The sequence below is a fragment of the Apaloderma vittatum genome, unplaced genomic scaffold (genome assembly GCF_000703405.1).
Source record: "Apaloderma vittatum isolate BGI_N311 unplaced genomic scaffold, ASM70340v1 scaffold43442, whole genome shotgun sequence".
NCBI classification, from domain to species: domain Eukaryota; kingdom Metazoa; phylum Chordata; class Aves; order Trogoniformes; family Trogonidae; genus Apaloderma; species Apaloderma vittatum.
Window position 1 is genome coordinate 6,236 of NW_009704901.1, and position 13,926 is coordinate 20,161.

The 13,926-nt window shown below is 41.4% G+C and overlaps 2 protein-coding genes across 2 annotated transcripts in view; both read right to left on the reverse strand.

The window, feature by feature from the left end:
• LOC104270748 (glioma pathogenesis-related protein 1-like) overlaps positions 1-5,649 on the reverse strand; it is a 6,912-nt gene extending 1,263 nt beyond the window's left edge. The window contains exons 1-4 of the mRNA XM_009865191.1: positions 5,470-5,649; positions 2,388-2,633; positions 1,455-1,564; positions 148-230 (exon numbers count right to left, since the gene is read on the reverse strand). Of these exons, the coding sequence (XP_009863493.1) occupies positions 148-230; positions 1,455-1,564; positions 2,388-2,633; positions 5,470-5,649 (619 nt within the window). The remainder of the gene's footprint in view (positions 1-147; positions 231-1,454; positions 1,565-2,387; positions 2,634-5,469) is intronic.
• A 2,805-nt stretch (positions 5,650-8,454) lies between these two features.
• Positions 8,455-13,614, reverse strand: LOC104270747 (glioma pathogenesis-related protein 1-like). The gene is made up of 6 exons (XM_009865190.1): positions 13,435-13,614; positions 11,493-11,738; positions 10,961-11,073; positions 10,123-10,205; positions 8,769-8,795; positions 8,455-8,681 (listed from the first exon to the last, which is right to left on the reverse strand). The coding sequence occupies exons 1-6, from the start codon at positions 13,612-13,614 to the stop codon at positions 8,455-8,457; spliced, it is 876 nt and encodes a 291-aa protein (XP_009863492.1).
• Positions 13,615-13,926: the final 312 nt, after the last annotated feature.

Genomic DNA, 13,926 nt, shown 5'->3' on the forward strand with positions numbered 1-13,926 from the left:
TCACTGCTCACTTGGCTTCTGACTGCAGTTTTTCAGACTATAATTAGGAACAGGAGAGGGCTGTGCCTGCCTCCTGCCATTGTCTTTTGTGTGCTCTTTCACTTTCTACGTGTGCTTGGGGAGGAGGGCTGGTTGTCTTCTACTTACGACAGAGCTGGTTGACACACTGCTCGCCATTGCAGTCACTGCACGCTGCTCCCGTCTTGTATGGCTGCTCTGGGTAATTCCCACTGCGAAGGAAAGTAACACTCTTCTCAAACCGCCCTTGGCAGAAGAATGTTAATATCTACTGCTAATTAGTTTTTAACCTGGATTTTGCTTCATTTGTATTGGCAGGGGGGGGATTTTTGGAGGATCCCTGTCCGAGTGCCCTGTGCCCAAGACATGCAGTGAAGCAGAAAAGGTGAAGTTTAAAGGGGCACCCTGTTGTTTAGGAACCTGGAGACAGCAATATTGCAAACCTGGGAATTAAAATAGTCTCAAAGCTGGAAAATTTGTGCATGTGGAGACTGTGGACCCTCAAAACTGCCTCTGGCTATGGGAATAAAAGCAGGTTCAATTACTCTGTATGTATATGCATATTCAACATTGAAGACATATACCTTGGAGAATCTCTCATAGGTAGTAATTTCATCCATTTGCTGGTAAATATTTTAGGGGTGATGTGTGTTCTCTGGAGAGAACAGTTTTATTACTTTCGCACAGCAGCATCTGTGTCATTTCAAGGTGTCTGGTCAGGAGTATGTATGTTTCCAAGGATGAAGCATGGGTAATAGGAATGACAAATTTGCTTGAGTTCATAGTCTGGCCCGGTTTTGGCCCCAACATGGTACGGATGTAAAGCTTTTAAAGCTATATTTAGACTGTGGTGGCATTAATTAGCTGGAAAAGGAAAAAAGGGTAAAAACCATCCATCCTAGCTGGCTATCCTACTGACTAGCATATGAAGGACCTCTGGATAAAATGTTGCCTTGAGCAGCCGCAGCCTCATGATCAACCCTCAGCTGCCAAGACTGCAGCTGCAAGCATTGCACACTTCAATATTTATTTAAACCATTGACCTAGAGACTTAATTCTGCAGGTGCATGTGGAAATATTTTCAGACTTTGGGCTTGCACCTTGGCAATCATCTGGGGCCATCTTGGCACTCATGAGCAAGGGATTAATTTTCAAATGATCGCTTCATTATTTGCATGTCAGCGTCTTATATTTTACACCTTCTACCAGTGCCACTACATTTTGGCTACCATACATAGCCCTCATCATGCAAGAAAAAAGCTGGTTGGACAGAGGTGTACCTCTTTCTCTAAACAGAGAAATAGAGGTGTACCTCTTTCTCTAAATGGGGACCATTTCCTCCCACAAAACCCATGAATAGAGAGACTGATCTAATAAGGTTGCATGTTGTGGGAGGGACCCAAGCCCTATGAAATATTTGTAATGAAAATCCTTACGCTGGCCCATAGTTGCAGGTGAAGTGTGCTGCGTTGGTTATGGAGGAATATGCCACCGTGGGACAGAAGTGGACGGCACAGCCAACCTTGTAGCTTGTAGCCCAAACAATCTGCAAAGACAGGTACACCAGTGACAAAAGCTTTGCCCTCCTCTATTTCACAACAGCGAATTGGCTGAGGAGCAATCCTTGGGCAGCCTTCATGGGGGAAAAGAGCAGTGATGACTGTCAAAATCATAGTTCATTTTGAAAAACACCTGTTTTTTTTTTCTCAGTGCACCAGGTGTTTATTAAAATGACTCTGCAAGAATAACTGGCTGTAACAGTTTTCCTTTCCTGTAAAGGAGAAGGTGAAGTTTGTCTCCTTGGCTTCATGGCAATCCATGAGCTTTTTCTACAGCTCCTACAAGGGCTGATTGCCCCTGTACTAAATTCAGCAGGGAAGTATAGACAAGTTACTAGAAGGCACTGGTGTAATGAGAGGAACGGGGGGGAGGAATGTGTCCTGGCTGCAGTCCTGCCTTTTATCACCACAGCCATGACTAAGATAATCTAGAGGTGAAGGCATCATCCAGTGATCTTCCGTCTGCCAGAAGCCATTCAGTTTGATCCAGCATCCCAGATCTTGTCCTACCATGCACTGCAGACCACAGCCATTGCCTGTTTTTTGGCCACTGCTTGGCTACATCTGACTGCTTGATGGCTGCCCCATTTTCTTTCTGGAAGTAAAATAAACCCAGCATATTTAAAATAATAATGCAGTGACACTTTTCCTCCCCAAGATGGGGACATGTGAGCATCTTGTGGACACAGGCGTAAAATAAGACTACAGCCCTTGGAAAACAGTTCATTGAATCTTCAGCAGAAATCTGGAGTTTCTGTGTCCAAATGGCAACACTGTTTCATGGTTTAGATAGAGAAAGGCAATGCCTACCTGCGTGTAGTGGCCGCATACTCCTCTGCAGGTGTTGGTGGCATAAGTGTAGGCGCTGACCTCATTGTACCACGAGGTGATGGCTCGTTGCACAGTAAAAACAGAAAGTGAGCCAGTCCACAGGTTTTCTCCAACAGCGGTAAATCTGGGATGAGTCTGCCCTGGTTCTTTAAGATATATATTATGTTTAAACAGGCACCTCTTTGCCCAAGCTTTTGCAGTCTTTGCCAAATCTGGATCCCAACTCTGCAAAATAAAGGCAACTGAAAATAACTTTGGTATGTTAACAGTGGAATAATTCAGAGCCACTTTCAGGAAGTGCTGGGTCTCAGTAGTGTATACACCTCAGATTCATTTGTTTTTTGCTCCTGCTGAGACTTACAGAGCTACACGGTAAATTGGCTTGTGATTTGAACTTAGTTACGCATTAACCCTGAGGAAGTTTTTGGGGTGGTGAGTGATCTTGGCTGACTGCTTTGCTGGACAAGAGCTGCATGTCAGTCAGACACAGTGTTTGGGGCGCAATGTGCATTTCCACGCTGTGCTGGCCATGAGAGAACATGTAATTTAAACAGTGAATTTATAGGAAAATAGCAGACTGGAGGGTATGCCTGTTGCACCAATCAGACTGGGGTCTTGTGCAGCCTCCTGCACTAAGGCTTGCAGGTCAGTTCACAAGTACATTAGAATTTTTGGGGCACATTAAACTCAACTCCTTGGTGCAGCTTTGTGTTTGGTGCCTGCAGACGTTAGTGCTGAATTCCTATTTGTGGAATGACTCATTTGCTATTCAATACTACAGAAATTGGTTATCTAAGCAATGGGGTTATGTAAGTGTCGCCTGTTTGCACTGGAGGTGGTGTCTGGTTTTACTGGGTGCAAACAACACACCACTTGTGCACACAAACTGAAGGAACAAATACAGTGTTGTACCTTTTGGGAAATGCAGTAGCACGAGTGTATGCCTAGAGTTGTAGTTACACTTTGTGTCATGTAAATGAAGTTGTTCAGCACTGCTGAACTATTCTGGATTGGAGTTGAAGAAAAAATAATCTTCCCATCAACTATTTCTCAGTTTTGGTTTTATAACTGAGATCATTTGCTTGCTGATTTAGAGAGGGAAAATTGAGTGTAGGATAAGTGAAAAGTGATGCAAGGTAGCAATAAGTCAAAGGAGACTGCTGTGAAGCCCTAATGAAACTGGTGAGATCCTTTCTCCTGGTTTTGAAGGGTCTTGGAACAGCCCTAAGCAACACTTTGGCTGAATGGGAAGGGGTCACATTTGTCAAGGAAAAAAATGTTAGATCAAGTATTGTTATTTTATAATAAATGTATTACAAATATAAGTGGGTGAGCTTTGTTATTTGCAGTTAAAGGAGCCTCTTTCTCGTTTTTCTTTCAGAAACTGTTTTTTCAAAAGGTGAAAATGCCCTGAGTTCAAAGTCTGCGTTTTTACATATCTAGGTGGACAGATATCCACAGCAAATAAAAATTCCCTGTTAAATAAAGGCCAGCTTCTTTTGCTTATTTAAGTGTTAAAGGCCATTCAAGAATTAAGACATACGCTGTTTTCAATTCCAATTCTTTTATTTTCATAATAGATGTTATCAATCATGTATTGTACTGCTTTCTCCATCTTTCTAGAGAAGTCACACTTAAGACTAGGGCTTTTGCAGTGTTTTAAAAGAAACTTTTCATTATTTAATTCTTGTTTTATTTGTAATGATCTTTGTTTGTTTGTTCCTTAAGTAATGCTTTTCAGATTTCAGTTCTTTATTTTTTCAAAAATCAAAATTACGCACAGTTTAAAAAGATGGATACTGCTCTTCTAATACATCATAGCAAGACTTTATTAGTGAAGGGCCAGTAAAACAATTGAGAAAACAGAGTCTGAAGCAATATGTACTGCAAGTTCAGGATGTTGGGCTGAAGATAGCTGAAGTAAAATATATGTCTAGAAAGGAAACTAAATCATTTCCTGTCAGGCTTGCAACTTGAGTTTGCTCACTTATCCCTCCCCAATGGGCACTTCATTTTTAGCATATGGCAACCAGAAATGGTAAATGAGCTTCTCTGGGGGGTATCTTTGGTTAGTGTGCTACTAATTACAGACGTGATTATGTCCTCTTCTGGTGGTGACCATGCAAGACGACAAGAGGAACAAAAGGAAAGAGATCAGAATTAGGACAATTGTGATGGTGCATCTGAGATGCCTGGGGAGGTTATTCCAAGAAGAAATGTGATATCTTGAGTATTACCCAGTAAAAGCACGAAAAGTGAGGGATGTTACAAAAGACAGCTCTCAAGCTGCTGGAATTGAACATCTCACAAATCATAAACAAGCTTCTCAGCCAAAAGCCCGGCTTTGTGCACACGTTTACAGCTTCCTCCTTGCTGGGTTTTCTACATGCTACGCAGCAAGCAGACAAGTGTCATGAGCCATCTGAAAAGAGAGGTGGCCACTTTGGGTATACTTTGAATTATGACAGGTTGTCTGTTGCATGGTGCCTGCAGATATTGTCCCATGATGTGGTCAGGAAGAAGGCAGGGGGGCAGAGGGACTGCATTTGTTGCTTTTGGGCTTCCCCTGCAGTTCCAGCACCTTGGAACAGCTGCGATCTTGGCAGAGTCCATGAGAGACTTGTAAAGAAATCTTAGGGAAAGCTCTCCAACATTGTTTGGCAATGGTCTCTGCCCTTGCTGAGTCAAGTATGAAAGGCTGTGCTTAGGTCTGAACATAAATTACACCCCAGGCTCTTAAGCTTTTGTTTTTAGAGAGGAGGCTTTTCACAGCACAAAACGACAGTGTTACGCTGAGGATTGAAATCTTGGGTTTCAAATGAGGAAGTTAAGCCAGGCAAAACTATACATATACCCAATCATATAAAGCCATCTGATAATCAGAAACTTTTTCCTGCTTTAAAAAAGAAGCAGGTCTCATGACCCAAGAGGTTGACTTTTTTATTTACTTCTTTTTTTTTTCCCTGCATTTGATCACAAAAAACCATCTCTGAGAATTGCAAACATCATTACAATACTACACACTTGCATGTAAGCATGTAAGCCATGAAGATCCCCTTACCATGTAGAGCATGTTGCTTGCTGGTGGATTCACTCCAGACCGGAATCTGTTATGGGTTTGCACACATTCCTCAATAAACTTGGGATCTCCAACATCAGGCAGTTTTGGTGATTCGTAGGAGTCAGAGGAACAACTGAAGTGCAGTAAAGCCAGCACACAAGCAGAAAATCTGCTTGTCATGATTCTCAGCCTCTGGTCTTCCAGCTTTAAGAGCAGAGTGTTTTAGCTGTATGAGGTGGTTTCAGCTCCATCAGCAGCAGTTTTGCTTGAAAGGGTTGTGGGCTGGACTTATCTTAGTCATGGTAATTGAGTATGGCTTTGGTCACAGGAAACGAGTCATATTTCAGGAACGTTACTATGAGAATAAGGAAATTAACAGCAAGTTCGCATCAGAGCTGTGGCAGCTTTGTCTCTTTTTTTTTTCTTTTTTTCTTTAGGAGTGGTGGGTAAGTTTCTTCTCTCTTGTCAGTTGAGCTTCTTTGTTTTTGTTTCTTTGGCCCCCACCATCCCATTCACAACAATAACTGTGGATTGCAGTGAAGTTTTTGGATAAGTTTTCTGCTTTTAATGAAAATAACATTTCTGTTAAGGTTGTTACTCTGAGCCAAAATGCTTTGAGGAATAACTGATTTCTACTACAGTTGTACACTGAGTTTTAACCAGTTTTACTTTGGTTGTACATCAAGTTGTTGGAGGGGTAAGTTTGGCTGAGAACTGAAATTTAAATATGCTGTAATTATTGATGTGTTTCTCCTGAGATCACACATTTCTACTATGTGTTGCTATCAATTTCTCCTCCCAGGCTTTAGCAATCTGTAATTCATTCCCTGTGACTGAAGCCTGCAGCAGTTGGGTGCTATGAAGGTTGGCACTGTCTTGTGCCAGGTGCCTGAGTTTCACAGACGGGAGTTGGGAGCTGACGTTGCATGAACATTGCTCTGGGTGCCCAACACTCCCTGCTCAGATCTACGACCATCATCACCCTCTTCATCACCACTGCCCTTAACTATCACCCGTCCATCAAGCTCTGGCCCTTTCCCACAGTCCCAACCTGCATATTTCTGTAGGAATGTGGTTGTGTTTCTTCTCACTTAAGGTTTATTTTTAGGAATCTGCGTCCTTTGAAAACCTGTGTGTAGGTCTCAGTTATCACTTCTGTGCACGTGGACCTGTAGGTGTTGGGGCTGGTGGCAAGGTCACATTCAGGTTGGTGGTCTGGGGTCATGTTGCGAGCTTGCAATAGTAGCCCCACCAACACATGCTAGGTCCTGTGGATCACACACCTCCAGCTGTTCATGGGGAGATTGTTTACAGGTGAAAAGGTCCTCTGAGGGAATGGTGGATGGGAAAAGCTATGTTCACAGCTCCCATACAGACCATTTTTCAGAGGAGAATAATGTGTTGGGTTGCCCCCTGCCAGCAGTCAAGCACCCACACAGCAGCTCACTCACTCCCCCCTTTCCCAGCAGGATGGGAGGAGAAAACAGGAAGAAGAAAAGTGAGAAAATTAATGTGTCAGGATAAAGACAGTTTAATATGTGTGGAAAGAGGAGGAGGGAAACAAACAAACAAGACCTTCAAGTGATGCAAAGGCAATCACACCACCTCCAATGGCAGACTGACACCCAGCCTCTGAGCAATGGCCACCCTGGGAGCCAGCCCCTCTCCTTTCTCTACCCGTTTTTTTAAAATTTTTTTTCCTCAACACAATGTTATATAGTATAGAATATCCCTTTGGTCAATTCGGGTCGGCTGTCCCAGCTGTGTCCTCCCCTAACCACTTGCCCACGCCCAGCCTACTTGCCATTAAAACATAGAAAAGATGGCAGCAAACAGGAACTGATAATTGTGAAATTAAATATGTATCTTCATATATGGTCACATTTTGCATCACGTGACAAGAGCCCAAACATTTGGGGCTCATTTTTATTGTCTGGGATGCCATGCTCCTTCAGGGCTACAATGTGGCTCAGAAATTGAGTCACTGTGTTCTCAAAACATTAGGACTAAGATAAATGAGGAAAACCAGCTTTAAATATTGATAGCACAGTTATGCATTGCTAATATCAGCCTTTATCTCTTAGCTTGACAGGCAGGCTTGTTTCTCTGACTAACGTGGATAGGAACAATAGGGGTTGAGCACTAAATGTCTCTAAAAGCAAACTGGATCCATCAATAGCTTGGGCTTTTTTAATGAGGCTGAGATCTTCCATTTCTGAGCCAGCATCTGTCCTGGGCCCATTTTGTCTTTCCTCTCCTGTTTTTCCTTCCTGCTCCTCTGCTTTCCTGCCTGTGAGCTCAGGATGTCTGCCATCTACTCTGCATTTTGGAATTTGTCACCATCTCACATCCCAAAATTAAGCTCTCTCCATTGACAACCCATCTTAATCCTTGCTCTATCAACTTTCCCTCGTATTCTCCCAGATATGGAGGACAAAGCTTAACACTCTGAGAGGAGAAGAAAAGAATAATACAACTGACAATAGAATAACTTTAATGGAGACTGATACATATGGGCTAAATAGAGTAAAGGACAAGCTTAATTTCTTTTTCTTTTTTCATAAAAAGTAATACATACAGCTAAATCTCCATCATCTGGGGAAAACAACATCTGGGATGACTGAAAGTTAATGGGCATGAGTCACTGCTTCTTTTGGGTACAGTGTGCTGCTTCAGCCCTGTCTCTGTGATGCCCCAGCTCTGCAGGAGGCTTGTTAGCACAGCCTACATGCTGCCTCTAGCAACCAATCCCTGAGCCAGAACTAAGACACTTGTACAGACACAGAAGACTGTTGCAGCTACTGCAAATAAATTACACCAACTCTATGCACAGCCATTTATATCTTGCCTTGAGGGAAGAAGCCTCTTCTGTGCTGGACAAGCACCACGAGGATAATGGAGACATGACCAAGTGTTTCTTTAAATGTGTGCAATTCTATGAGAGTAATAGAGTGATAAGATCAATATCAGTAATTTAACTAATCATTACTCATAAAAAAATGTGTGTGGAAACCATTTTTGTACTAAAAGAACAGCACCAGCGCTCAGTACAAAAAACAGCAGCCTTAAAATTGTGACACTGAGACAGTACTGGTCGCAAGAGGGATGCGGATGCTCAGCAGGAGGGATGTGTGGCGGCGTGGGTGGTCTGGGGGGACGAGGCTGTGGTGGCTGGGGCTGTGTATCCCAGTCTGGGTACCAGTAGGCATAATCTGAAAAACAGTGAAGAAACAGGTGTTAAGATCCATCAAACTTAGCTATACTTATAGGAAAGCAATTAAGAACAATGTGATACGTACCTATCAGCTTCTCACGTTCTGTATTTTCTGTAAAGAGATGAGGAGATAAAATGTGAGTGTCCTTGAGTGGTGGGTCTTAGTGCAAAGAGATAAGCCACTGCTGGTGCCTGGCTGATTGAACTGATGATGCAAGCCAGTGCCTAAAGCATCCTGCAAGGGGGAAGCAGGCCAATGGGAGCAGGTTCCCAGCTAGTGTGGGGCTCATTTTTTTTTATTGAATTGAAAGAGAAGCAGAAAAGAAGCAGTTGTATTAGGAAGAATTTGTGTAATGAGGTGGAGGGAATAGCAAATAAAAACAAAACATGAGATTTATTTAAAATTGATATACAAACCAAATTTAAGTAGTTACAGACAGAAAAATATAACTACTAAATTCATCACAGAGGGATGCCTTTACTAAGAGCTTTGATGCATTTGCAGGATTGGCTCCATGCATCCTATTGGAATTGCTGATTTGCCCTATAGGAGAAGATGGTAAAGTGGGTCGCAAGTTCTAGAACTTTATTTTAAAAATTTCTCTTCCTCCTCTTCCTCCTCCTAATCTTTGAGATGTTCCTAGTTTTCCTGTGATGCATCCATCTGAGACTTCACGATGAGTCAGCCAGGATATCACAGAAGGAAATAAGAGTACCAAATTCTCAGTTATTTCCATAGCTGAAGCTAAGTAGAGCCTGGCTAGTATACACCATCTCCATTAAATATCTGTATAGAATTCGTAACTGATTGCATGCCTTTTAATATCTGTCTACTTAAGACACTATTTCTGACTAGTTTGGAACCAGGTGTAAAGACATAAAGGTCCACAGCTGCAAACTGCTGTGGAAAAACTAGGTCTCACTGCTATATTTCAGAACATTATGGAAGTTAGAAATCAGTGTGCTTCTCAGCATAGTTGTATTATTAATTCAGACCTATAGTTGTGCGGAAAATGTGATAGGACATATTAAACAAGCAAGGAAGCAGAAGTTAAATGTACTATTTCTGCTAGGAAAGAAGAACCATACAGGGAGTATTTGTTAGGGCTAAAGATTTAGATTTGCTTCCTAATCAGATAAAAGGAGGAAAGTAGTCTAACTGATACTTCTTTTCATCAGAAACTCTGTTTTCTACCCTTGAGAGTCTGCAACAGCAAAGTATTTAAATTTATTCTTCTTTATTTATTTATTTATTTATTTTATTTATTTATTTATTTATTATTCTTTATTCCTCTTACCAGGGTTTGGTACTGTTGCTGTGTGTTAGGCTACAGATATACTATGGACTTAGGGCAAATTGACTAATTGTTATATTTCCACTGATAATAATGCCACTTTTATTTCTATGTAATTTTCTTAGCTGATCACTTTGATCTTACCACAGAGCTTGTCTATACACTTCTCATTACTGCATCCACTGCATGGTCGTCCTTCTTTATATGGTTTTCTTGGGTAATTTCCCCTGCAAAGCAGAAGAACAGTATTTCATTAGCTCAGTTGTTTGAAAAGCAATTTAAACACATGGTTTCATCAGATTGTTAGAATAAGTTATCATGAAAAGGCATTGGGGGAGGGGAACGCCTTTACCCAAAACCTGATCACTGCAATTGTTTGAAATTTCTTTTAGATTAGATTAAAGCTCTCATTGTCATGGGGAGCAGCTACCTGGTAACTCTCACCACTTGAAGTTAATGATACTTCTCAGGCAATACTGTCTTACTCCATATAAGAATACAAGAATCTGCCTCTAGTCCCTCATTACCCACCTGTATTTTAAAACCAAATCTGTAAAAGGTAAATCCAGAAATAGTAAGGCATGCAATGAACTAGAGGACTGTCTTCCTTTCATTTCTTCAATTAAAATGTCTTTTTTGAGGTTCAAGTGGGGCCACAGAAAGGTGTACTCTTTCTCAAGCAGAAAGCCTGCACCTTCCCCACTTTTCCTGCAGAGACTGAAGTAAAACCAATTTTATTGCACCATATTTGTTATGGTGAGTGCTCTCATCTATGACCTGCTCTCTTGCTTTTTTAGAAAGGGATCTTCTGCATCTCTGGCTATGTACAGCAGCTTCTGCTCTCAGTGGCCAGGGAAGTTTCCCTTAAACTGATGACATGTGAACACAGGGTCTCCCGAAATTGTCAGCATCTGATACCAGGTCAGTTATAGGATAATTAAAAGATTAAAAAACCCACCAACAAATGCCATAGTTAACTTACGCTGGCCCATAATCACAAACAAAATGTGCTGCTCTGGAGATTCCTGGCAAATTTTCAACTGTATTGCAGAAGTGAACCGCGCAGCCAACTTTGTAACTCTCTGCCCAAACGACCTGAAGGGCAAAGGGAAACATATACCTCATCTGTTCAAAGACTGAAAAAGCAACAGCATGAAGGAATGAAGGAGAAGGGAAGGATCTTGTGGAAATTTAAAACAGTTGACACAGAAGCAACATTAACAACCTGAAGAGCAGCTGAGACAAACAACTGGTTGATAGATGGCTTTGCATTTATTATGCAGCTCCCCCGGAAACACAACATTGTCAGGGCATAATCCCTGTCCACCATTACTGGAGATAGGACTTGGACATCCATGAAGGTTTGGAATATTTGTTTCCAATCTCATGCAGCAGTAAACCAGGCTGTGAAAAGCCCTGCTGTAACTTCTGTTCTAAAGCAGTCTGTTCCAAGACTGTACCTGGTTTTGCTGTGAAACTATTACACTATAAGCCATTGGGCATGTAAGACTCACCTGCGTGTAGTGACCACATACGCCAGTACATTTATTACTGTTGAAATCATAGGCTTTGACTTCATTAAACCAACTCCTGAGAGCTGCATCCACAGAGAAGATAGTGGCTGTGCCAGTCCAGATGTTTTCTCCAACAGGGGTGAAAGTGGGGTGCACCTTCCCCGGCATTTTAAGGTAGATATTGTGCTTAAACGTGCACTTCTTTGCCCACGCTTTGGCAGTCTTAGCTAAAGCAGCATCCCATGACTGTAGAAAAGGAAGAAAACATAATATAACCTACACTGCAGTGACTTAGCTGAATTCAAATATTTTTAAACAGAAACTTTTAAGGATTATTTTCCCCTTTTCTGCTTCCCATCCCTGCATTCAGTTTCTTTCTCTGACTGTACATTTCTACTTCCGTGGCATTTTTCTTTGCATCTTTCTCCCTTAGGTACTGTAGGACACGTAGTATCTATGCACTGTCCTGTGGCATCTGGATCACAGACTTTAAGCTTCTACACCTGAAAGGAGGTAATTGGGTGAGGGGCTTGAGGGGCTTTATGCCTAGGAACTATTGGGTCTCCAGCGATTTTTGCTTTCCCATCCTGAGGGGCACAAGTGATGATTTGAGGAAATGGTCTGAGAAACTTGCAGAAAGATTTTATGCCACTGAGTGACCAGAAGATGGAGGAGGATGATCCTCCTCAATTATGGAGGGCTTTCATAAAGCCATGGAGAGTGCTCTGCAGCTTTAATCAGAGACAGGGACATCTTGTGTGAAGTAGGTAAATAAACCATAATAACTTGCTCCTTCCAATACAAATACCAGAGACTATCAAACAAAGCCAGGAATTAACAAGTCCACATCAAATGCAAGGAGATATCGTCACACAACTTGTGGTCAGGCTGTGCAGCATTCTGCTAAGCAATGCTAGGGAAGATAAAAACTTGCATGAGCAAAAAAAAAAGCCACACAAGAAAAATTCCTTGAGAGGTTTTAAGTACAATACAGCACCTTTCATTGAAGAAGTTTCTATATATTTGCCCTGCTGGTATTCCAGGCTTACTGAATCTTTGTTCCGAGGAGCTGTTTGTGCACTAGCATTTTAAATTAAACCTTGAGTTTGGTTGTGTTTTTTTTTAAATGGTAAGAAACTAAAAGCACAAGTAGTCCAAATTTTACCCCTTTCTTACAAACTTCCTTTCATAGAAATGATTCATATTGTGCATGCGGTTATGCATCTGACTTCCTTTCCAGCTCTGCAGAACTGCTGGAGGGCTCAGAGCTGGGGTTACCTCCCTGAGCTAGCTATCTACCTTTTTATTTACGTATTCCACCGAACAAGCTGAGACTTATCCATAGCATGTTCTGATATCCATTGTATTTACAGCCCAGATATTAATATCCCTGCTTTTCAGCCCAGATATTAATATCCCTACTCATCAAATGTTGCTACAGCAAATGGTATTTGCCGTATTTTGAATGGATGTCTTGGCAAATCCCTTTCTTCAAGACTTGTTCTAGAATGAAAGAAACACAGGTAAGGATGAATTTTCAACAAATCCTCTTGTGCAGATTGTCTGTTCAGGAGTTTTTTAATACCAAACAACTTCCCCATATGAAACCTGTACTAACATAAAGCAGATTCTTATCTCTCTTAAAAGGAGATAAATGTAATTCTGAGAACTGAACACTGTTTTTTGCAACACAGCCCTTTGTTCCGGCTGAAGTTTAGAGTAGCAATCCTTCCCTAAACAAGCAATTCATTTCAAATTATTAAAATGAAAAAATGGTGTGAAAATTAATGGGTTTTCTATTTTCTACAAAGAGCTAACATATATAGCACAAAAATCACTGACTGAAAGGGAAAGAAAAGCAAATGAAGTATAAGATGGAGTAGATCAGCAGTACAATCTATATTAAATCTATATTTAAAACAGATTATGAACACCTCCTTACCATGCGAAACATATTGCTGGCTGGTGGATTCACTTTGGAGCGAAATGTGTTGTGAGCTCTCACACAGTCTTCAATGAACTTTGCATCTCCTATGTCAGGCAAGGAATATTGTGGGTAAGCATGGCAGCAAGAGAAGAGATCCAGTAGGAACAATGCAGCAACAAGAAATGTGATTTTCATAATTCTTCAATGCTTTCAGTACTATTTTTTTAAAGCTTTTCAAAGAAAAATCTCTTAGGTGAAGATAATACTGGCAAGCAGCTCTTCAGAGGTTGTCCTCTGGGTGTGGAAGCACTTGAAAGTGTCAAAGTAATAGGAAGTGAAATTGCTTCATATGCTCTATATGACATCATAGCTGGCTGTCAAAGGGTAAACTGTGAAATAGGCATTTGCTGTGCATGTTAGCAAGGAGCAATGCTCCAGGTACACTTCTGTCTTTTCTTTGAGCATGCTCCATTCTGGTTGACTGCCAAACCATTCTGTGACTGGAAG